This window comes from Heterodontus francisci, chromosome 31 (genome assembly GCF_036365525.1).
Source record: "Heterodontus francisci isolate sHetFra1 chromosome 31, sHetFra1.hap1, whole genome shotgun sequence".
Lineage (NCBI taxonomy): Eukaryota > Metazoa > Chordata > Chondrichthyes > Heterodontiformes > Heterodontidae > Heterodontus > Heterodontus francisci.
In genome coordinates this window covers 29,990,207-30,015,695 of record NC_090401.1, presented here as the reverse complement: position 1 = coordinate 30,015,695, position 25,489 = coordinate 29,990,207, and the positions used below count along the sequence as shown (strand labels likewise).

The window sequence follows — 25,489 nt, the reverse complement described above, 5'->3', positions numbered from 1 at the left end:
TCACTAGGTTGATTCTGGAGTTGAGGGGGTTGGCTTATGAGGAGAGACTGAGTAGATTGGGATTATATTCATTGGAGTTCAGAAGAATGAGGGGGGATCTTATAGAAACATATAAAATCATGAAGGGAATAGATAAGATACAAGTAGAGAGGATGTTTCCACTGGCAGGTGAAGCTAGGACAAGAGGGCATAGCTTCAAGATTAGAGGGAGCAGATTTAGGACTGAATTAAGAAGGAACTTCTTCACCCAGAGGGTTGTTAATCTATGGTATTCCTTGCCCAGTGAAGTAGTTGAAGCTTCTTCAGTAAACGTCTTTAAAGCTAAGGTAGATATCTTTTTGAACAATAAAGGAATTAAGGGATACGGTAGGAGCGCGGGTAAGTGGATCTGAGTCCACGAAAAGATCAGCCATGATCTTATTGAATGGCGGAGCAGGCTCGAGGGGCCGGACGGCCTACTCCTGCTCCTAGTTCTTATGATTATTATGATTATTAAGATGTTTCCACTTGCGGGGAAGACCAGAACTAGGGACCATTAATATAAGATAGTCATTAATAATTCCAATAGGGAATTCAGGAGAATTCTTTACCCAAAGAATGGTTATAATGTGGAACTCGCTACCACAAGGAGTAGTGGAGTAACTAGCATAGATGCATTTAAGGGAAAGTAGATAAACACATGAAGGAAAAAGGGATAGAAGAAAATATTGATGATGTTAGTTGAGGTACGGTGGGCAGAAGCTGATATGGAACATTAACACCAACAGGGACCTTTTGGACTATGTAATACTATGTAATGTAGAGAGCTAATTTATAATTCAATAAATACACTGAATTAAAACTCATTTTGGCATGATACAACAACATCACACAGTTATTTTACCACCTGTCTTCAAATCTACTTGTTTTGAATCACTCAGTTCACCTCCCTCCTTCTGGCTATGACCTCCTTCTAACTACCAGTGAGTTTCTTGTTCCATAAAAGAAAAAATCTATTCCAATCACCAAGGCCAGTACTTCTAATAAACCATGTATAATTTGTACTATTATAAACTGTTCCTAATTTGTTGAATGACTGTGGTAAACCCATTAAGAAAATGATGTGAAACCTCTGGTTTTCTGAAGACAACTGAACAATATATCCAAAATGTCAACTTATTCTAATCTACATTATTTAACCCTGACTAGTTGCATTCCATTGATGCCATTAGTATTACCCCAAAATGAGTGAAGCTATGGAGCATTTAGACAATTTCATATATGTTGCCCTAGAAATCTTCGAAGGTGGCAGGCCAAGTTGGTAAGGCTGTTAATAGAGCATATGAATCCTTCGCTTTATACAAGAAAGCATGGCGTACAAAGCAAGGAAGTTATGCTAAGACTTTATGAATCACTGGTCAGGCCTAAGCTGGAGTGTTTAATAGAGGTGTTAAAAATGATAAAGGGTTTTGATGGAGTAAATAAGGAGAAACTATTTCCACTGGCAGGACAGTGAGTCACCGAAGGACATTGATGAACATAATTGACAAAAGAACCAGAGGGGAGACCAGAAGAAATTGTTTTATTCAGGGAGTTGTTGTGATTTGGAATACACTGTCTGAAAGGGTGGTGGAAATAGATGCAATAGTAGCTTTCAAAAGAAAATTGAATATCTACTTGAAAAGGGAAAAAATGCAGGCCATGGGAAAAGTGCAGGTGTGAGGGATTAATTGGATAACTCTTTAAAAAGGTAAGATGGGTTGATTGGCCGCTTTCATACTTATTTATTTTTATTTAGAGATACAGCACTGAAACAGGCCCTTCGGCCCACCGAGTCTGTGCCGACCATCAACCACCCATTTATACTAATCCTACATTAATCCCATATTCCTACCACATCCCCACCTTCCCTCAATTCCCCTACCACCTACCTATACTAGGGACAACTTATAATGGCCAATTTACCTATCAACCTGCAAGTCTTTGGCTGTGGGAGGAAACCAGAGCACCCGGCAAAAACCCACGCGGTGACAGGGAGAACTTGCAAACTCCGCACAGGCAGTACCCAGAATTGAACCCGGGTCGCTGGAGCCGCGAGGCTGCTGTGCAAACCACTGCGCCACTGTGCCACCCAGATTGGCTAAAATGGCTTTGGAAAATTGCAGCACATTTGTTTTTGTACATTTTAATTCATTTTAAATTTCCTTTCCGCCAATTGTTTAGACTTCTTAAGATTCAAAACACTATGAGGTTGAAATTCCTCTGCGTGCTATTTTGGCAAACTCATTAACACATTTCAGTTATATTTTTTCAGATAGATGCCTCTTTCAAATACTGTGCTTCCTCCCGTCTGATTTCCATACTAAGAGGCAACATCTGAAGATAATTTAAAAGCAAAATACTGCGGATGCTGGAAATCTGAAATAAAAACAAGAAATGCTGGAACCACTCAGAAGGTCTGGCAGCATCTGTGAGAAGAGAAGCAGAGTTAACATTTCGGGTCAGTGACCCTTCTTCGGAACCCTCCCGAAGAAGGGTCACTGACCCGAAACGTTAACTCTGCTTCTCTTTTCACAGATGCTGCCAGACCTGCTGAGTGGTTCCAGCATTTCTTGTTTTTATATCTGAAGATAATTGCTTCTTTCCTACATAGCAATTTTTCCAGCTAGATTTTCACATAGCAATGTTGTGTTTGCCTTTTAGAATGTTCTTCAATTATTTTGGATCAGCTATTTTTGGACTTACCCAGGTTAGTGATGTCTGCACACTTTCTGTTCTTTTCATCCAGTGTTGGCATCAAGTGCCATGCACCCAAGAGTATGAATTGCGTGTGCAGAAAAGTTCCCTTTCATTTGTCCCAGTCTTTTTGTCATCAGGCATGATTTTCGCATGTGGGTAATCGACTGCTTCACTCAATCTGTCATCTGCTACATTATGTCTGGAATGGCTTCCATTGCCTGCACAGATATTTGATACTCAGCAAGCATCCTTCTTGCATAAGCAGAAACTGGATCCCCAACCTCTTCAATCAAGGGACAACTTAGCTGGTCAAAGCCACCTTCCTCGGTTGCCACTAATAGCTGCTCCAGTTCAGTCATGCTCTATTTATCACCCACTATGGTCCCACCTGGGTAGATGTTGTGAAGTGGTATTTGCAAGGGGTGTGATTGACAGTGCATGTTCTGAAGTACTGGCTGAACCAGATTTACTGGGCCTGACGCATCTTATTTGGACACATATAAAGGAGGAAGAGAGGTTAGAATGGGCTGCTGATGAGTAGAGTTCACAACATTTTCAACAGAAAGAGTGGCCTGAGGGTTTCAGGGTATAGCTTGCTGACAAGTTGTGTAGATACATTAGGATGAGAAAGAAGAGAAGCAGAATGTCATCATGAACCCACAGCTGGCATGCACCCTCCTATTTCCCTGCCTCGAACATCATCTATAGTCCTCCATTCCAAGATTTGAAGAAGTTCCTTCTCATAGAATGTGAGAGGACAGAGGTTTGGGAGTCTAGTGTCTGATACAAATCTTACCCAGATATTCTAAGTTATCTTGCCCTTGAAAAAGAATAGAAAACTGAGAGTTAACTTTGCGTAGAATATACACTGCAGAAACAGGCTATTCGGTCCAAACAGTCCATCTGGTGTTTATGCTGTACTCGAGCCTCCTCCCATCCTTCCTCATTTAACTCCATCAGCAAAAACCTTTATTCCCTTCTCCCTTATATACTTTTCTAACTTCCCCTTAAATGCATTTATATTAGTAACCTCAACTACTACATGTGATAGTATGTTCCACATTCTCTTCATTCTCAGGGTAAAGAGGTTTCTTCCGAATTTCCCATTTGATCTCATGGTGATTATCTTATATTGATGGCCTCTAGTTATGCTCTTCCCCATGAGTGAAATACTTTCTCTGTATCCTCTCTATCAAAACCTTTCATAATTTTAGGTCACCCCTCAGCTTTCTCTTTTCAAGATAATTTTAGATACTGTGATATGCAATAAAATGCATATGTCAGCATGCAGCCCATAATGGAAGGAATGATAGGTGAATATACCAAGTAGTTAACTTCTATTCAAGGTTTTTAGTGGGTGAATGCGTATCAGACTGTGAGAGAAGGAATGCTGCCCGGTGAAAGATGGGAGTGTAATTCGTGCCATGCTAGCTCCTGGGCAATTCAGGCACTTTACTACAGTGTGAAGGGATGTCATCATGGGAGAGTAGCAGACATGCTTGGTATTGTACATTCTTGGAAGGTGTGACTGCCTCCTGATATCATGTCTGACTGGGTTAGGTCATTAAATCCCTTTCTACACTGTTACCATGCAGAAACTGGCTGTGTTAGTACTGACTATCCCAGACAATTATTTCCATTGTCCTTGGACTTCTCTCTTTGGACCTGTGAAAGAATCTCTGTCCTCTGCCTAATCTCCTCCAGCAGCAAACCCACAGTGGCACCTGAATGCCTGGGAGATGTATGTCCTCCTCCAGACCTGCCAGGCAGGAAGTTTAATCAAAACTTTGTGCAGTGCTGCAAATCTGTTTTGGTGAACACCTATCCCTTTAACTGCTTCAGGCCTTTAAATCCTGCAGCACTACATTAGATCCACTCCCTTCTAACTGTATTCCTAATGCCTGGAGCTCATCAAAATATTCCAATTAGCCTGACCCTAGAAAGTATGGCATGGTGAGTCCAATTCACATTGAGCAGGCATGAATCGTACCCTTTCCTACTTTCATTCATGATCTCACCCAATCTAGGCTTTATAGTGCCCACCACGAAATGGGTTCAGATCCTCAAAACCTATTTTATGTAGAAATCTTACAACCATTGGAGAAATAAGATTTTTAACTCATAAGTACAGGCTGCATTTAAACCCAAATCCAGAGCTGAAAGAAAGGTGTCCTAATTGATTGCACCAGGAGGTAAATAGTTTTTTTTTAAACAGAACTCACAGGGGAGTTCATGCTTTCTTGCCCAGTTCTCTACTTTGGGTTCACCAGAGAAACATGAAAGTGGAGATAGTGTGATGCACTATAGGTTTCAGAATAACAATCCTGCATTCAAAGACTGAGCTACAGGGTAAACCATGCTCAGAGTTGCTAAGCTTCAAGAAGGACTAACACCTTAAATGGAAGCTCAATAGAAATTTATTCTTTACACGTTTTGGGAATGGTTTTCAAAGTGGTTATTCTTATTTGTCTGGATGTTTCATAGGTATTCTCTGGCAGGAGATGAAGAAGGAGGGCATGCAGTCCATTGCCCTCTGCATGAAAGAGCATTCCAATTATTCTGCCTCTCTTGCTTTTTGCCCACAGCCCTGCAAATTTCTCCTTTTCAAGTATATATCTATTTCTCTTTTGAAAGTTACTATTGAAGCTGCTTCCCAAGCCCTTTCAGGCAGTGCATTTCAGGTCATAATAACTTGTTGCATAAAAAAATGTTCTCCTCATTTTCCCCCCTGGAGTTTTTACCAATTATCTTAAATTTGTGTCCTCTGGTTACTGACCCTACTACCAGTGGAAACAGTTTCTCCCTATAGACTCTAACAAAATCTTTCATAATTTTGAACAACTCTCCCTTAACCTGACGTATGAGGAGAGATTGAGTTGGTTAGGATTATATTTGCTGGAGCTCAGAAGAGTGAGGGGGATCTCATAGAAACCTATAAAATTCGAACAGGACTTGACAGGGTAGATGCAGGAAGGATGTTCCTGATGGTGGGGAAGACCAGGGGTCATAGTCTAAGGATACGGGGTAAACCTTTCAGGACTGAGATGAGGAGAAATTACTTCACCCAGACAATGGTGAGCCAGTGGAATTCGCTACCACAGAAGGCAGTTGAGGCCTAAACATTGTATGTTTTCAATAAGGAGTTAGATATAGCTCTTGGGGCGAAAGGGATCAAAGGATATGGGGCGAAAGCGGGAACAGGTTACTGAGTTGGATGATCAGCCATTATCATAATGAATGGCGGAGCAGGCTCGAAGGGCCGAATGGCCTACTCCTGTTCCTATTTTCTATGTTTCTATGTTTCCCAGCTTTAAGGGGAACAATCCCAGCTTCTGCAGTCTCTCCAAATAACTGAAGTTCCTCATCCCTGGTGTCATCCTCTCATCCTGGTAAATCTCCTCTGCTGCCTCTCCAAGGCTTTGACATCCATCCTGAAGTGGACACAATACTCTAGCTGAGGCCTAACCAGTGACTTAGATTGTTAATTAATTGAACTCCTGGAGAAAACAAACATTTACATGGTTTTTGCCAAACTCTTGCCCAAGTTACTGCAGGAGAACCCCATGGAAATTCAGGACCATTATATCTGTGTTATTGAAAATTTTGATTTTGGAAATGCCCATATCGTGAGCAGACCCTCCCCATATAGCAACGTCCAGGGTGCACCAAATTTTTGTAATATAAGATCCACCCTCTCTTTTGAATAAGCTATATGCAAAGGAATGTTTAGCCTGCATCCTTCTTAAGGGGAATTGCAAAGTCCAGGCACAGGACTAGTTCTCAAAGGGCTACAATTTACCATTTTATTTTGTGGCAGTGGCCCCGCCCACCAGCCAAAAAAGTCAGAGGCGAGCCCACTTCTGTTGGGCCTGGAAATAATTTTATGTGGCCCAGGCCCTTAATTGGCTTAGGTCAGGACTTCAGCCTCTCTGAGGCAGGAAGTCCCACCTCCAAAAGCTGCCAGCCAATCAGCGGGCGGGCAGTGCCTCAGCCCCAACAGCACCACACGGAGCGGTGGCCACTACTGGGACTGCATCCAGCAAGAGGAGCTAGCATAGATACCGGCCTAAAGCAGGTGAGTGGGGATCAGGCCTTGCCAGGGACAACTGGCTGAGCCCCAGCGAGGGTGTGGATGTTGGAATGTAGGGCTTGAGGGGTTGTTTTAAGGAGAGCGGCCCTTGCTGATGGGGTGGCTTTCTGTGGGGCACAGGGTGTCCAATCAGGAGAGTCCCCCCCCTCCCCCCGCCCCACAGTCTGCAAGTAATCCGGCTGCCCAGTAGTCTCATTACGATCACCATGATATTTAGTTATTTACAATTTTATTTTCCCAACTACAATTCCTGCTTAATCCTCAATGATGTCAGTCTTTTTTCTTTAGCTGGAATCTAGTACGGTAGATGGATACGTCTCCCATGGTTACTGTAAATTAGGATGACTATATGTCTCCATTTTCCAGGGATATTCCCCAGATGAGGTACTGTGTCCTCGAGTAAACAATGTCCCTGGAACTGTCCCATGTTCACAAATCATCCCTGATACACGAACCTTGTCCCTGAATATCCTAACTTCTAATTTCTCATGTTGGAATTTGTCTAATGCATAAGTGAGGTATAACACAGAGTATGCAATAAAAGTCACCTTGGATAAAGGTGTCTGCTAAATTTCTAAATAATCATAATAAATGTGTTAGAAATATCCAGAATGTTCCTATTATTGTTATTATTACTATTGGTTATAAAATAGATGGTACAGCTCTATTGCAGTTGCCACAGCTACGACGCTGACTGAATGGAGTATTATGTAAAACACACGCAAGATTCACGATACAGCATAAAGTGAAAATGGGTGTTGTCAAGAAAGCATAATTGCTGCTTTAACAGCCAGTTTCAAAATGATTTTCCATATTTACGACCAACGAGAAAAGAAACATCTGTAGCATGTTCAATATTCCAGTCAGTATTTTCCATTTCAAGTGGAGGCAGGACATCTATAAAAGAACATGAAAGTACCACTAAACACAAAGCTGTGTTAACACAGTACGTGTTAGTTCAAGTTCTGTTACCGATTTTCTTTTCACCAAGTTGAGCCATCACAGACTAGACTTTATATACTGAAAAAACTGAAGTTACTGTTCAGTGTTATTGCATTATTTACAAATGGTGCCTGAATGTGTTTCAATAGTGTGATGTCATATCCACGGTAATTATACACACATTTGTTTTGCACTTATAGTGATCTGTACAACTGATAAAATATAGGCTGCTAACAATTTTCACCTCACTGCACTGCACAAACTACATTTTCCATCCTGGTTACTTTGCTGTCCTCTCAACCTGGATGTGGTTTCAAAAATATGATCACCCTACTGTAAATTTCACTCTCTGATCAGGAGTGCCCTCTATAGAGTAGAACCAGTCTTTCCAGCTAATCTTACTTGTCTTTGTCTCTCCTCTGACTTCACATCTGTAAAGTGATCTGCCGTGACACACAGCCTCATCTAATCACTGGTTTTGTATCTAGATAATGTTGAACTTGTACAAAATCACAGTTGGAGTATTGTGTACAGTTTTGGCATCCCACTGTAGCAAAGACTTAAAGCAAAGGAAAAGGTCCTTTGTAGATTCATTGAGGTGTTCCCAGGAACTACAGCTATAAGGAGAGATGTGAGGAGTTGGAGAGTTTGCACTAGAGCTGAGATGATTCAGGATGACCTGGAAGAGGTCTTCAGGATTATGTATTATGATATAATAAGTAGTGATAGATAATTTCCAGTGGCTGGGGAGATGATGTAGAGCTCACAAATTTAAGATAAACTCCCTGTTTGAAAGGGTGGTAGAGGCAGAAATCCCAATTGCACTTAAAAAGCACTTGGATATACACTTGAAGTGCTGTAACCTACAAGGCTATGGACCAAGAACTGGAAAGTGGGATTAGGCTGTATAGCTCTTTTCTGGTTGACACGGATGTGATGGGCCAAATGGCCTCCTTTTGTGCTGTAAATTTCTATGGTTCTATGATTTCCATGAGAAACGTTGAAGGGAAAAATCTTTCCACAGCAAGTACTTAGTATTTCACAAAACTGTTGTTGAAGCAATGTGTCAAAATCTTGCAAAAGGGAATTCGCTAGCTTCTTGAAAAATATTAAGGCATATGGTGAATGTGCAGGAGAGTGGAATTAGACTAGGTAGTGAATGTGGAAGAAGCACCAGCACAGATTGGACATACCAAATAATTCCATGATTCGGTGACTCTTTTCTTCTATAAATAATAACGTATTTATTTTACACTTTGTGTGCCAGCATTCATTTATATGCATTACCCACATAATCAGTAAGAATTAATACAGTTCTCATTAAAAGCAATCATGACGTAAAGCTAGATTCTTGTGTTCATTTCCTCCTTAACTCTATAACTAAGCAAAGCAAAGGTCAGGATTTAAATGAAGAGCACAAACTATTGTATATTATAAATATTTTACCACTTAAAAAAATTATGCAATAAAAAAAGCATGGAGTGCTTCACCTACAAAATAAAAGTTTTAAAATTAAGGTCACAAACTAGATATCAAAGAAGCAAGATAACCAGGATTGTTTGCAATGGGGAAAAAAATACTAGTGTAATGTATTTAATCCCATTTTCCCTTTGAACATTGAACATTTACTGTCAGTATCCATGGTTAGTAAAAAGAACTCCCACATTAGCTGTCGGGTGGTTTAAGTGCTGAGGAAAAATCTCACTTCCCCACATAATTCCCAATACATGGCTCAGTGGTGTAACATTGCATCAAGACATGTTTTGCCTTCACATGCCAACAGTCTTCTTCTTCTTCTTTGGCCTCCTTGTCTCGAGAGACAATGGGTAAGCGCCTGGAGGTGGTCAGTGGTTTGTGAAGCAGCGCCTGGAGTGGCTATAAAGGCCAATTCTAGAGTGACAGACTGTTCCGCAGGCGCTGCAGATAAAATTGGCTGTCGGGGCTGTTACACAGTTGGCTCTCCCCTTGCGCTTCTATCTTTTTTCCTGCCAACAGCTAATTCTCTTCGACTTGTCACTCTTTAGCCCCACCTTTATGGCTGTCCGCCAGCTCTGACGATCACTGGCAACTGACTCCCACGACTTGTGATCAATGTCACATGACTTTATGTCGCGTTTGCAGACGTCTTTAAGGCGGAGACATGGACGGCCGGTGGGTCTGATACCAGTGACGAGCTCACTGTACAATGTGTCCTTGGGGATCCTGCCATCTTCCATGTGGCTCACATGGCCAAGCCATCTCAAGCGCCACTGGCTCAGTAGAGTGTATATGCTGGGGATGTTGGCTGCCTCGAGGACTTCTGTGTTGGTAGTACGGTCCTGCCACCTGATGCCAAGGATTCTCTGGAGGCAGCGAAGATGAAATGAATTGAGACGTCGCTCTTGGCTGACATACGTTGTCCAGGCTTCACTGCCGTAGAGCAAGGTACTGAGGACACAGCCTTGAAACACTCGGACTTTTGTGTTCCGTGTCAGTGCGCCATTTTCCCACACTCTCTTGGCCAGTCTGGACATAGCAGCAGACGCCTTTCCCATGCGCTTGTTGATTTCTGCATCGAGAGACAGGTTATTGGTGATAGTTGAGCCAAGGTAGGTGAACTCTTGAACCACTTCCAGAGCATGGTCGCCAATATTGATGGATGGAGCATTTTGCCAACAGTACATTTTGGGAATTCGCTGTGCTCCCTGCTGCATGGCTTTTTATCCATTAAAATCAGAAAATGAAAATTCACCCCATGGGTATTAAAAAATTGTAGCAGTCACGTCTTTTGAGTCATGCCTGGCTTCATTTGGTGTAGGATGCAGCTGAAAAAAGCTCAATGGATGCTTTACAGCAACAAAACCTGAAAATAATTTTACCCAATGATGGCCTGGACTTTTTTTTTAAACTCAGCTGAAAGTATGTCAAGTTCTGCGGAGTTCTGAGTACTGACACAGAAATTAACGTCAGGCACAATTTCCTGTCAGTCTCAAGGTTACGAAGTAGTGAGGGAAGTTGACCTGATATGAGTTTCTGAGGCCTCAAATGTATGCACTTGAAATGGCAGACAGCGCATCAGTTTTCTGAATGTTTTGTTCAACTCTCTGCGAAACCTCTTTACGGAGAAGCAGTAGATGATTGGATCAATGCAGCTGTTCATGCTTAGCAAAGCCAAGTTCAGATTGTGTATAATGTCTATGGCCTTGGGAGGGGCACAAGCAGGCATCCCTTTGGAGTTAGCTCTGTTTAACTCCCAGGGTATTAGGAAAATGTGATAGGGTAAAACGCAGACCAAAAACACCACAAGCATTCCCAGCACCATTGATCTAGCCAGCCTTCGATGGATGCCTTGAGAAGCCTTCCCTTGGGATGAAAGAGCTTTCATAATTGAAACGTAGCTCAGTATAACAATCAGCATGGATATTAAGAAGAACGTGAAAGATGCATACAAGTAGATGCTTCTGTCAGCGTATTCTTCAAAACATTTTGTGATGGTAAACCCCCTCTTGAAAGACTGTTGCTGCGTCAATGCAGGAATGGCACAAGCAAACCAAAATATCCAAACAGCCCCACAGGTGTAAAGGGATCCTTTCGGCTTATTCAAAGGATTCTTCAGTTTTATTATTCGGACTGTGCAGTATCTATTAATGCTAATGAAGATCATAAAGGTGATGGCACTGTACGTTGCTATATAGTACAACGCTCCAGCTAAGCGGCAGGTGACTTCTGAGAAGATCCAGTCTCCACCTTTAAAATAATAAACCACCCAAAATGGCAGTGTGAGGTTAAACATGATGTCGGCCAGAGTGAGGTTAATCAGATACACTCGGATTGCTTTTTTAACCTTCCTGGCATTCTGTAGGAATGTCAGCAGTGCAATGAAGTTCCCAAAGAGTCCAACAAACAGGACCACCAAGTAGATGAGTGGTAGAATAAAATTCTGAACCGGGTCCCAGATATCACAGGCCTCATGAGCTGCTTGGTCTATCAAGCTGTAGTTTTCACTGAAGTTCATCATTGTCGCCCTGCAGCACAATCAAAAAACACAAAGTTAAGGTCAAAATAGAATCCAGGCAATGCACATGAGGAATTATCGGGCATCCTAATCGCTGCCTTCAGCTAATATTTGAAAACATAGTAAAATAAAATGAAGGCAAATACTGACAAGTTCTGAAACTCAGTCAACTTAAAAATCGTCTGTTGTTTACTTTATTTTAGACAAAATCATTAAGGAATAATTAGCTATTAATATGCTAATTTGAAATAAATTAAGAACTAGAACACAATGAATTAATTTTCCACACAGTAACTCGTTTCCTCTGACACTTAGGCTGCCCCTTTGTATATGGAAAGCTAACAGCAGATTACAGTACTAAATTCCTGCCCAGCTGCTGCCTGATCCCTATATCACAAGCTGTCCATTGGGACAATGACAGATGTATTGGTCCTACCATTATGTCTGTCACTTTAGCTGATCTAGGGAAACGAGGAACAGGCTAATTTAAAGGTGAAGTAGAGCAACTTAAGCAGAACTATGATTTAAAAAAAACATGAAAAATTAACTCTATGGCCTGGAGTTTCTGATTTGGGCATAACTGGCGATCTAGACACAAATTGTGCTGGTTTTCTGATGGGTTTTCTCAGCTCAAGTTTCCACTCAAACTCACTTTCATATTGCCATTTGAACCAGCGCAATTGGGCAGCATTTTAGAACGTATTTCTTTCTTAATTTGTGTTAAAAATATTCCTTGATATATGAAGATAGGTACCTAATGCAGTTTTATTAACACAGCTGACGTTAAAAAAAACTATACCGAACAATTTACTGGTTTCTTTGGTGTCGTCAGTTTCTTAGGAAATTAAACCAATTTTAGAAGTTTTAAAACATGCCTATTCGTGTCCTTATACCTAAAAGAAAGCCTCCTTAGAGGTCCGCAAATGGCCGCAATTCATGAAAATTCGCAATGGTGTTTAATTTGATCTGGTGGTGTGGTCAGTTTTGTGGGCGGGGCCGGATTCCAGCATAATGATTTTAAACAAATGCAAAAGATCGCGGAAACTCTATTTGCGCTGGATGTAATTCGTATTTGAAGCGTCTCCCTGTGGCCCTGTGGCCATCCCCTCTGCTGCATCCAGATGACTGTCCCTGTGTTGCATGCTGCAGCTGTTGGTCCTGTGGTGCTTGCTGTTCCCTGCTGCTGTAGATGCTGAACTGCAGAGCACGGCAGCTCCTCCTCATTTATCCACCCAATTTCGCAGTACGTGGAACCCATGTCCATGTGTAAGGTTAAAGGTCAAGACAGTCGTTTGGATCTATAACTAGCTTCAATGGAATTACACTAAGTTTTTCTTGCTGCAAACTATGCAAAATACTTGCTTCAAAGAGTGTCATATTTTGTTTCATCACACTCCAGTGAAGCGCCTTGGGATGTTTTATTACATTAAAGGTGCTATATAAACATGTTATTGTTGTTGTATCTCCTGTCAGTGCTAGCCCAATGATTGCTGATTTTCCCCATGTTGGATTGAGCTCTCAATGACTTCCCGCTGTGCACTTGCCTTCTTTAACTTGGCACATTGGCAACATGGCTTGCGACCCATGTGCCATTGGGAAAGCGCCATTGCATGTGCAAAATGGCTCTTTATTGGCTTTTAAATTGCTGTAATTGGCTGCACATTTCGCCTACAGAGGTTCCCGACCTCACTGTCAATCCGCCACTGGGAAATCTGGAGTTAGGTGGAATGACATCAGGTTACCAGCCCCAAGGTTTTTTCTCTTATTTCCTGGCTCGCCTGCCCCCAATCCCGCTTACAGCTGCCTTGGTAAAATTCCACCCAATGTCTCTTCAAAACAAATATTCCACAAATTAGGATATAAAGAGAAATTCACCAATCCCACTTTTGAGCTGGAAGCTGTGCTCAGAAGGAACACTGACCAATTGAGCAACAGTGCCTTTCGTGACTATTGCATTTTGAGATTTTTGCCTACTTAGAAGGAATTATCATGCTAATTTACATAATGATGTTATGAAATTAAATTTGTTCCACATAGTATTAACTGTAGTGCATATAGAGTTAGCTTCCAGGGACATGCAAGTTATTTGGAACATGGCCTGAGCTAGTTAATGAAACAATTGACAGGTATGTGTATGCTAACAATACACATTGTTTGGAGAGAATGTGGAGAGATCATTAGTACATCCCAGAGATGTTTTCATCTATAATGTTGGATTGGTTTCATTCACTGAACACAGCAGAAGGCCTAGCTAAATCTACCCCACTGTGGTTTAAAATGTAACTAACTTTCATGTATCTCTAATCTATTAATAAATAGAGCATCATGGGGTAGATCTTGACTTCGTATAAAACAAATGAGAGGGGCTCAGCAGCTAATGCAAATAAAAATCGGGAGAGATGTAAAGCGAGCTGCCGACTTGCTATCACCCATTTTACACTATCGCACAATGTCAAAGATCTACCCCTAAGTATCTAAATGAGCTTGAAATCTATCTCATTTTGCTTGATTATAAATCTCACCCTTGGCGTTTTTCCTGTGTTGATAGCCCTGTGTGAGGGATGATGGTGCATCATGTTTAAGTGGGAAGCTGCTATATTGAGAATGTAACAAGGCAATAAACTGTGCAGGACTATTAGCAATTATTTTTCAATCCAGAATAAACGATTACCTTGAAATCCACCAAACCCATCTCTTAATAATTAGAAAGTTCAGTGTAAACACTCCCAGGCTTTCCGAGATAACTGCAAGTAATGTGAAAATTGATGACTGGCCTGTTATGTTTAGATAATGATCGAAGATGGTTTCCACAATGTTTCTACACTTTATGGCAGCTTTACAAGTTATAACATGCCTATATGGGGGAAGCTATTCTTAATAATTCTCAGAGACAGAGTAGCATGTCAGTGCCAGACACGGGCACTTAGCAAGGCCACAAAGTGGCAGTTTATCTCTTAATATCAATATTTTAAAAGATACAATTACAAAACAACATTTATGCAATAGGTCAACCTCATGGCCGAACACTGGAATTTTCTGTGTCATCAGTTTTATGGGTCATTTGGTAAATGATGTGTACAATTCTGAAGATGTTTCCTTTTGCTGCCCCTCAGGTTCAGAAATTGTGCATTATTATAAGGGAAAATGGTTATATTCTAGTTTAAGAACTTAAGAAATTATCAACTTTTGTACAGATTTTAGGAGAACTTTCCAGCTAGTTTATTAATTTTAACAGATGGAAAATAATTTGCAGAATATGCTTTCAGTATTGGCCATGTGAGCATCATGAAAGATGGCAGGATCCCCCAAGGACACATTGTACAGCGAGCTCGTCACTGGTACCAGACCCACCGGCCGTCCATGGCTCCGCTTTAAAGACGTCTGCAAACGCGACATGACGTCCTATGACATTGATCACAAGTCGTGGGAGTCAGTTGCCAGCGATCGCCAGAGCTGGCGAGCAAGCATAAAGGCGGGGCTAAAGCGTGGCGAGTCGAAGAGACTTAGCAGTTGGCAGGAAAAAAGACAGAAGCGCAAGGAGAGAGCCAATTGTGTAACAGCCTGACAACCAATTTTATCTGCAGCACCTGTGGAAGAGCCTGTCACTCTAGAATTGGCCTTTATAGCCACTCCAGGCGCTGCTGCACAAACCATTGACCACCTCCAGGCGCTTGCCCATTGTCTCTCGAGACAAGGAGGCCAAAGAGAAGATATACCAAAGTGAAAAATTTCCCTTTCTGCTCCTAATTTCCTCTCCTATAATGACTCATTCTGGAGAATAGTTTCTCAAGCCTGCAGTTCTCACCCAAGGGAGCATTCTCCATGAATGTCAGCAGGTTATGGGCATCACAGCTGTCTTCATTTTGATCTCATCAATCTCCATAACCAGTGTAACTTTGTCGTGAGTATGATAGAAACCTCCTTTACATAGCCAGGAAAGTGCTGTGAGCTGCTCCCACTCCGTCCCTGCAACTTTACTGTAAAGGGGATTTCCATCACACTTCACTGGTCAGCAAAGGTCAGGCTCCAACATTTGCCCTCACTAGCTGGTGGACCTACTGAGGTCAGTTGGAATGACAGTCAGATTAGCTAATTCAGGACAAACAAGGATTGAACTCAATACATTGCTATTCTGTACGTCTCGGTAACCGACAAAGGTGCATTTACACTCAGCCATCGGAAGTACTAACATTTGTAGATTTGTATGAATTTTAATAAAATCACCTTGTTTTGAGCAACTGATATAAACCACAAAGTACTGGCCATTAACATATCAGTGAGTGCTGTCACTGTTGCATTTATTTCAGAATTGACTGGGTAATTTCCTGACAAGTCACTACATGGTGCCAAAGTTGCCTCAATGGCTGATGGTGAAACCAGATATCTGAGGCAAACATAGTTTTCAGCATCTTGATTTCATATCAAAATGTATAGCTCAGCACTGAAACTTGTCATTAAAGACACAGCGGGTTTGCTCCAAGACACATCACACAATCCACAGTATCCAAGGAGCAAACAAATTCAGTGAATAAAATCTGAATCACTCAATCCATTCCCTGTTAGAACTTGAATATGGAAATTACTGTGACGTGAATAATACTTTCCATTTTTTCACATCACGGTCTGAATCATTCATTTAGTCATACTTTGTATCTTGTTCATATCTATGTTCTATTGAAATGAATGGGAATAGATTGCTGCTGATGCAACTATATTATCACATGTTGAAGTCATGAAAAAGAGATTATGAGAGAGCTTCTTTTTCATGTCAGGATAGGTCTCAGGTTTTTAATCAAACTAATGAGATAACTTCCCACCATCAGTAACTCTACAGCAAGTGGCACTAGTCCAAATAGAAGGCACTGCTGGGTGCCAAACGTGCCGCACCCCCCACAAGATATGTTGCTTACTTCTGCAACACACTTTTCATCACATGGTATTGAGGTGAAAACACAACCCATTGGCTCACCTACCAAGAGTTCAAGTGGACAGCGGCTTGTAGCAAAGATTGAGCAATTGCAGAGAGGATTTTTTAACAGTAGTAACTCATGATAAAGAAGATGTTTTATATAATTTCTCCCTCAATGAGGGAGCCATAAATGATGCAGTGGAGTGTTGAAGAATAGGTACCTTATACACTTCCTCTTTAACTGAGAAAGCAGCTACCAACGATACCATTATCGGGGATGATGGCATATTAAATGTGTTGTAGCGAATAGAGATTGGACAATAAGACAGTAATACAAACTTACACCAGCTTTAGGGGTTCCTCACTCACGTTCCACAGTTGTGACCCCATTTTGTTCATAGCTTCTTTCAGAGGATTCTGCAGCTTCCTCTACAGTAAAGAATCAGAGGTACCCTGGGAGGAAGGAACATTGTACGTTAATACAATAGTGCAAACTTAAACCAGATTCAAGAGCTGCCCACTGACAGTCCATAGAGCCAATTCCTTTCACATCTAGAATCCTGCATAACTTGTAGTCACTGCTACTTTCATGAATGCAGTTGGCTGCTTAGAGCTTTCTTAGCCCAAATCCTTTGTCCTGCTGGCCATCAGTTTTATACAGTTAACATAATGTAACATAGGAAAAATAAAAATAGTAGAGAGGGCAAAATTGACTGCATCCTAAGAAGTTAATCAAAGCGGCAGGTTTGATGGGTTAAACAGTCTTTTCTCTTTTCCTGTTTTCGAAAGTTCCACTACTGACTATATTGGAGCTGTACTGGCATCATTTTCACAAGGACCAGACATGGCCATATGGTATAAAGTAAAGAAAAAGCAAGGTATTTTTGTTTACTGGGAGACAGCTAATTTCAAAGACTTTATTTTTTTGGATCTGTCAATTAACTTTATGGCTATGACAGGGATGATACACAAGCTGCTGTCAGAATGTAATGTTTAATCCTCATCACACCGATGCAGTTAAGTGTCAGCTCTAAGAGATAAACAAATAGATAAATCTATACATGTCTTTATCTTGCTAAATCAAGGAAATCATAAACTGATACTTCCTAAACTGAGAACTGTTTCAGAATCAATAAAAATGTTTTGTGATGAAGCATCAGTCATCAGAGTCCGGGGTAACTGTAAAGGGATATAGGTCTGAAATTCATGAAGCTGAGGGCGGCACCAATTGTACATGGACTCCAGCTTTGTTTTTGGTCAGTTAAAGGGCCTTTGTTCAAACAGATCTGAAAAGGAAGGTGGGTGTGTTGACTGAATTACTGAGGTTAAAACTAACAAGCTTTCCCCAGCCTACACTTCAGATGTTTGCATTTCAACAGGTACAGTTTCTGTAACAACATGAGGAGAATCCAAAAATCATCGTGAACTCAAAGCAGTTTTCAGAACCAATTGCTCCTATTCTTTTCCCATTACTTAGCCAGCCTGCAAGCTCCTCAGGGCTCTCCCTACCCTTCCTTTAAAATGAAAGGGTAGAAACTGGACCTCATTTTTCCCTTTTCATGGACGGTCACCTAAGAGGGGCATTAGGCCCTTAACGTATGCAGAAGCCAGGCCTGCTCTGCTCAGGATTCTTCAGCAGCTGCTGTGACCTAAGCAATGGCAGTCAATTAAAGATAAGTTTGTTTTTTTAAACCATCCCCATGGAGCGAGGAGAAGCAGGAGTTCTCCCCTAAATCCACAGTATCGGAATCAAATCATTTCCAACTTGTTCCCACTGGACCAACTCACCTACCCTTCGCTCCCATTGCTTAGAACACATTCAGAACTAGGATCCAAGCATTTTCGATTTTTAATGCTCAAAACACTTCCTAAGATGGTGTTATCATTTTTTGTCTGAAATATGTGTCTTTGTTCTATGTGTTCTGAATGAATGATATTGTGCCCTGTTGTACAATGGTTTGTAAACTGGCAATGTCGTTCCATGGTTAATAGACATTCAGAACCACAGTGACATCTGTTAGATAAATGATGCATTTATAAGAAAACAATTCTAGAAGCTTGTTACAATATAGAACATCCTGTAGAAACCCCCACATAGAATTTGTGTGAGCAAAACCACACAGAAGGGCTAATCACTTTCTCCCTTCAATTTTCACACTAAAAAGATGGAGAAGGACAGAATGCTGGGTGTTAAGTGTTTGATAGTTGCAGAAATGCTTATTGAAAGAGATTCTAAGTACAAAAAATTAGCAGCTGAAAAAAAATTATTGGAATGCTCAAGTTCTGTGAAGAGACCAAATGTGGTAGATCTGATGAGCAAGTGGGCCTTGGTTCTGCGTGCTAGCCACTTAACCATATTCAGTCAGCACATTCTACCTGTGGTGTTTTAAGATAGAGATAAGGAGAATTTTTTTTCTCTCAGAGGGTCATTAGTTTGTGGAATTCTCTTCCCTAGAAAGCAGTGGAGGCTGGGTCATTGAATTTATTCAAGGCTGAGTTAGTTAGATATTTGATAGACGGGGAGTCAAAGGTTATGGGTGGGGGGAGTGGTCAGAGAGGAAAGTGGAATTGAGACCACAACTAATCAGCCGAATGGCAGAGCAGGCTCGAAGGGCCGAATAGCCTACTCCTGCTCCGAAGTTCTTATGTTCCTAGATGTAGCTTGGTAATACTGATGGTTTTTCTGCTCTTTGGAAACAAGAAATAATCCATCAGCCACTTAGTCATTTTCATGGCTTATCTCCTAAGCACTGTACTTGAACACAATTTTATTGTTTGCTTCCAATAGCACAATTGCAGAGTAACATAAAGTAGAATGTGTGCAATTGTGTCATGGAATAGTAAAATTAAGTTCATGCCTGTATTTCCTCCTCCTTCCATCTCTCATCACATTGGTTCCCAACTGATTCCAAACTGCCTGGAGTGGAAGCATCTCACAAGGAGGAATTCAAATCAGAGGGCGTCTGAGTCACCAAAATCAGTGTACCTCATAATGTCCAACTGCCCAGTGACACCTGTAGAGGCGCGGAGCACAAGCATGTGCTCTCAGGCAACTAGTGATGTAGTGTGGAGAGGGGCAGCTAGGATTTAAAAAAAGTGTAGCTGGACAGCAAAATGATTAAAACAAACTGCTTGGGTTACATATGCTTAAAAAAACAGAAAGAGGCCGCGTCTAGTCTGACATTGCAATTCAGAAAATAACAAGACAAAAGCAGAAGTGTTTTAGTCAGGCTCTTGCCCATGCAAACACCATCTGCTCTGCTTCCCACACATATGAAAAGGCCAACATAGAACCAACGTCCAGTATCGAATTGTGGTTTGTGCAGAGGGAGGAAACACACACTCTCTGAATGTCTGTGATAGTAACAGCTGCAAAGTCAAAGCCACTTCTCAGTAGTTACACAGTTAAAATGCACGACTTCCCAGCTATACAAGTCAAAAACATATGTAAATACTAATGGCATTGACGTACATCCTTTTACCAAGTACATCTACGGTTACTACCAGCACTTCTGTCAGCACTGTAAATGATACTCCTCCTGTATGATAGGTGTGGTTAAGTGATTAAGATGAAACACTCAAGATCCATTTCAACTTCTATAAACACATTTGAATCCTGTCACCTACCGAGAGGATTTTCCCTAAAAGAGCAGTTAAATTGTTTGTCTTGGCAAGCACTGATATACCAGAGATGGGTGGAATGGAGGTTTGTACCTATGTGGGAAAATGCTGAGTGGAGACCAAGCATTTTCCACAGTGAGAGAGAGACGTTGCAAGGAAGAGTATTCTCAGATGCTGCTGTGCACCATCTGGTGACAATAATGGCGATCTGGGAATAGGCAATCCTCTCAATCCCAGAAAGTGTGTGGTTCAAGGGGACCCTGCAAAAGCAAAGTGAGGGAGAATAAGTAATTTAAAATAAAATTTATTTTCCCTAATTTGGTCAAGCACATCTAATTAGCATTGCACGTAAATTATTGATTTTAGATAGACAAAACTTTAATCGGATAATTTTACGATTGGAAATTAGTCGGATTATTTTAAGGTTTACTTTGAAGCTTGTGGTCGTTAAACTCGCGCAATTAAAATATAAAGTGGAGAGATTGGGGCCTGTCCTGTCTTTACTGTGTCCATATGTGGAGGGATATACAGTGGTGGGATCTGGAATATTTTGAAGTTATCATATTTGGAATTACAAATTCAGTCATTTTATTGTAATATGTACTTAAAAAAAACTAGATCACAACTATCGAGGATCTGGCAGGTACGTGATCTATTATGATGCAGATGTATCACAATGACCAGTGACCTCCAGTACGCAAACTCCAAGTGTCACTACGTGCTGAGGTTTTATCTGTCCCCGGTGTTGCGAAGGATCGGCCTGGTCACATTGCCGCGGAACGCTCCATGCAGTTGGACCGTGCCGTACCACCTATCCTTCGTGGAGCAGTTTCTGCGGGAAAACACCTTTGACCACCGGTCCATCAGGCAGTGGTCTGCACGGAATGTCCTCAAGACCCTACGGGAAAAGGAGATGGTGGATCCTGTCGGATGGTTCCCCGAGCAGACCGTCAAAGTCATTTGGCGGAATGCCTCATCACCAGAACTTTCAAACAAGCACCAAGATGTAGCTTGGCTGATGGTGAGAAGGGCCCTCCCCGTCAGATCCTTCATGCACGCCCGAAGTCTCGCCCCCTCCGCACAATGCCCCCGCGGTGGCTGTGGTGGGGAAGAGACGGTCGCCCACCTCCTCCTGGAATGTGTCTTTGCAAAGCAGGTGTGGAAAGAGATGCAGTGGTTTTTGTCGAGGTTCATCCCAAGCAGCTCTGTAACACAGGAGTCTGTGCTCTACGGGCTGTTCCCAGGGACGCACACCGAGACAAACATCAACTGCTGCTGGAGGACTATCAATTCGGTGAAAGACGCCCTTTGGTCTGCCCGAAACTTGCTGGTCTTCCAGCGCAAAGAGCTGTCCACCACTGAATGTTGCAGACTGGCACATTCCAAGGTCCAGGACTACATGCTGAGGGACGCACTAAAGCTTGGGGCAGCCGCAGCAAAGGCTCAATGGGGAAAGACCACAGTGTAAGGTCCCCCCACCAAGCTGAATGGAGGGGCTGGACCCATGGGAAACCCCTCGAACTGTATCGGGAAAGTTTTGTGTGCTGCAAATGAAAAATGAATATGGCATGTCAAATGTGAAATGCAACGGTTGTGAGGCAACTCATGAATGTAATGAAGGAAACTGATCTCCCTTGCAATGTTTGAATTTTTTGGTGCTCTTTGAAACTGTTTGGAAATGTATTTTTTACAGATTTTTATGAATAAAGTATATTTTGGAAAAAGAAAATGACCAGTGTTTACAATGGGTATCGACACAGCTGTCCTGAGTCATCACAAACTTAATAAAGCCATTTGCTAAGTGTTATGGGATGTAGCATGGCATTGAGCTTCACTGATTAGGGAGGTCCCAAAGTAGATTCTCAATCTGTGCATGCTAGTGAATTTGAGCCAAATGGCCCTAAAGGGGCTACTTTAACTCATTGCCATCAAACCAGGCTAGGCAGGAAACAAGGATATAAATGACTAAAGTAATCAGCTAAGCTTGATCACTGCGCAGAGGCCCCCACTAGAAATGTGCATTCATGAATGCAAATTAAAGAGCAGATAGGACTTGGCTGTGTTAGCCCCCATAGTGAAATGGCTGAGCAACACTCAGTATCTAGGTTGGCATGTGAACAATTGGGCATTGTACCAGAGGGCTGCCAACACCACCTGTGGAACCCGACTCCAACATGAATCAATTATGAATTAACTTCAATGGAAATAAAACTGGAAGCGATGTATCATGGGTGGCTTTCCCAATATCGACCATTTCACATTATTGCCAAAAGTTAAATTTAAAAATAAAAAATAGAATTGCATTTATAAAGCACCTTTCACAACCTCAGGACATCCCAAAGCACTTTACAGCCAATGAGGTACTTTTGAACTGTAGAACTGTTGTAATGTAGGAAATGCAGCAACCAATTTGTGCACAGCAAGCTCCCACAAACAGCAATGTAATAATGACCAAATAATCTGCCTATGTGATGTTAATTGAGAGAATAAATATTGGCCAGGACACTGGGAATAATCCCTGCTGCTCTTCTTTGAAAGAGCATCACAGGACTTTTTTTTAATGACACCTGAGGGAACAGACAGAGCCTTGATTTAACCTTTCAAGGCATCACCACCTCAGCACTGCACTGGAGTCTCAGCCTGGATTACTACACTCAACTCCTGGAGAGGGACTTGAACCTACTACTTTACAACTCAGTGGCAATAATGCTATCAACTGAGCCACAGTGGACACCAATTACCCCAAGTAGCTCCAGGAGAGCAGTGGAGAAAACTAGAGTCACCAGTCAGGATGGAATACTCTCCATTTTCCTGGATGAGTGTGGCTCCAACAACACTCAGGAAGTGCAACACCATCCAGGACAAAGCAGCCCACTTGATTGGCACCCAATCCACCACCTTCCACATTCACTCCCTCCAAACCGATGCTCAGTGGCAACAGTGTGTACCATATACAAGATGCACTGCAGCAACTCACCACGTCTCCTTCAACAGCACCTTCCAAACCCACAAACACTTCCACATAGAAGGACAAGGGCAACAGTTACATGGGAACACCACCATCTGCAATTTCCTCTCCAAGCCACACACCATCCTGACTTGGAACTATATCACCATTCCTTCACTATTGCTGGCTCAAAATCCTGGAATTCCCTCCGAAACAGCACTGTGGAAGATGGACTGCAGCAGTTCAAGAAGACAGCTCACCACCACGTTCTCAAAGACAATTAGGGATGGGCAATAAATGCTGGCCTTGCCAGCAATACCCACACCCATGAAACGAATTTAAAAAATTAAAACATGAGCTGTTATGTTAGCCATTAACAATCTGTAGTGAAGGGTTAAATTGAGAAAACGTTAGCAGACTGGTGTCTATCTATGAGGGGTGAATGAGAATCGGGAGTTGCTGACTTGTCACTGTGAGTTTAGACTTCAATATTCAACACCTACAGGATAGTGTTACTGTATTGAAAATTCTGGAGCAAGGTTTGATTACTGGAATGGCTGGGAACAACCAGATAGAAAATGTCATTCAACACCCACCAAGCTGGAGTAAGTTCATGTTACAGTAAATACTACAAATATTTACAATGTAGTTTTCAGATTCACTTTATTCATATTTTATGACCCTTAAACTAATAGAAGTTTAAATGACTTCAGTACAAAACAAAATCGCAAGTAAAACATCTTATAAGATATCATATTTGAAGACATTGTTTGTTTATGTGATCCTTTTAAACACTTGGTGGAACACACAACCAATAGAAAGAAATGGAGGGAAATTTAAAAAGACAGTGCACTTAACTAGCATACATGTTGAGGAATAAAATACAGTACTGTATTCACTTTTGATTTATCAAATAATCTGAAAAAATAAAAGGAATACAACTTGTAAATTGTTGACAGAGTTCTCATTTTGTTTTCTTTTCAATTTTCTGTATATTGATTCTGCAAATGCCTTCAGGTACTTGTAAAATTTGAATTGCAGAAGCGATGTGCTGCATTGCAAGTTGTAGGTTTGTGACACCTTCCCCTCACAGCATGTTCCCAATTTCAGCCAGGTATGCAGGGAATCAGTGGAGCAGCAGAAGTGAGATGTTCCACCCTGGGGAGAGCAATGTCAGGTGACTCGATCCAATCCACTTGCACTGTCCCAGCAGACGATTACAGAGTGGCATTGGCAGAGACCCGAAGTGGGTCAACTTACATTACCCCGTCTCAGCAAGGGTTGGTACTCGGCAGACACTGCTAAAAAAGGTGAGGGAAACGAATACCTGCAATACTAGCACAGTCAATCCCAAATGTACCTTGATAGTAAATGTGCATATTTTGATACTCCAAATAAATCCACCACACAAACAACAAAGTAAATTATCGTGTTGAAAATCACTTTTGTCTTAAAGCAGCTAAGATTCAAACTTGAACATCTTCAAACTTCTTTTTGTTTATAAATACAGAAACTAAGGTTGAAGCACTTACCACTGGCCTTGAGTCACTAAACAAATTAACCAGCTGTCTGTGAATTCAGAAACTGCTGAAGGAACAATCTGGAGAGAAGCCTTGCAGTGGCATATTCCTAGTGCATTTCACACACCAGCAGCCAGTGGAGTAGTTTGTTTATATACACTGAATAAACTAATACAGGATTCAAAATGCCTCTTGACAGTTGTACTCAGCCACACCCCTTCTCATTCATTGGCCAGTAGTTTGTTTTGGAACTCACTACGACAGCTCAGATCACGTCTGTTTCATCCTTTTTATATATCACTTTAATCAAAGATCTTCCTTCTCGTAAGTTAGTCATAGTAAGCATTACTTCCCCACTTCACTTGTTTGGTGCTGTGGTGAGTGGGTGGAATTTTTATATTCATCAGTTGTCTGTGGGGCTTTCTGCTTTATATCACTATCGAGGCTTCAATCTAATTTACAGATTGAAAGAATTTGAAGACAAATCTCACACCCATACTAGATAAACCTGCTGTTAATTAACCTGAAAAACCCAAGACCGCATAAGACAGCATTTTGACTGGCCAAAACTCCACAAGGATGTGGTGGAGTTCTGTAAAACTTGCCACATGTGCCAGGTTGTAGGGAAGCCCCAACCTGCAATGAAACCTGGACCCCCCCAATTCCCATACTGGCAGAGTGCTGGTGGATTGTGTGGGACACCTGCCAAAAACAAAAAGGGGCTACCAGTATCTTCTCACCATTATGG

At 41.6% G+C, this 25,489-nt stretch overlaps 1 protein-coding gene across 1 annotated transcript; it reads right to left on the bottom strand.

The window, feature by feature from the left end:
* Positions 1-7,574: 7,574 nt before the first annotated feature.
* Positions 7,575-24,928, bottom strand: LOC137347113 (platelet-activating factor receptor-like). Its single transcript, XM_068011218.1, has 3 exons — positions 24,754-24,928; positions 16,997-17,106; positions 7,575-11,754 (listed from the first exon to the last, which is right to left on the bottom strand). The coding sequence occupies exons 2-3, from the start codon at positions 17,050-17,052 to the stop codon at positions 10,725-10,727; spliced, it is 1,086 nt and encodes a 361-aa protein (XP_067867319.1). The 5' UTR covers positions 17,053-17,106; positions 24,754-24,928; the 3' UTR covers positions 7,575-10,724.
* Positions 24,929-25,489: the final 561 nt, after the last annotated feature.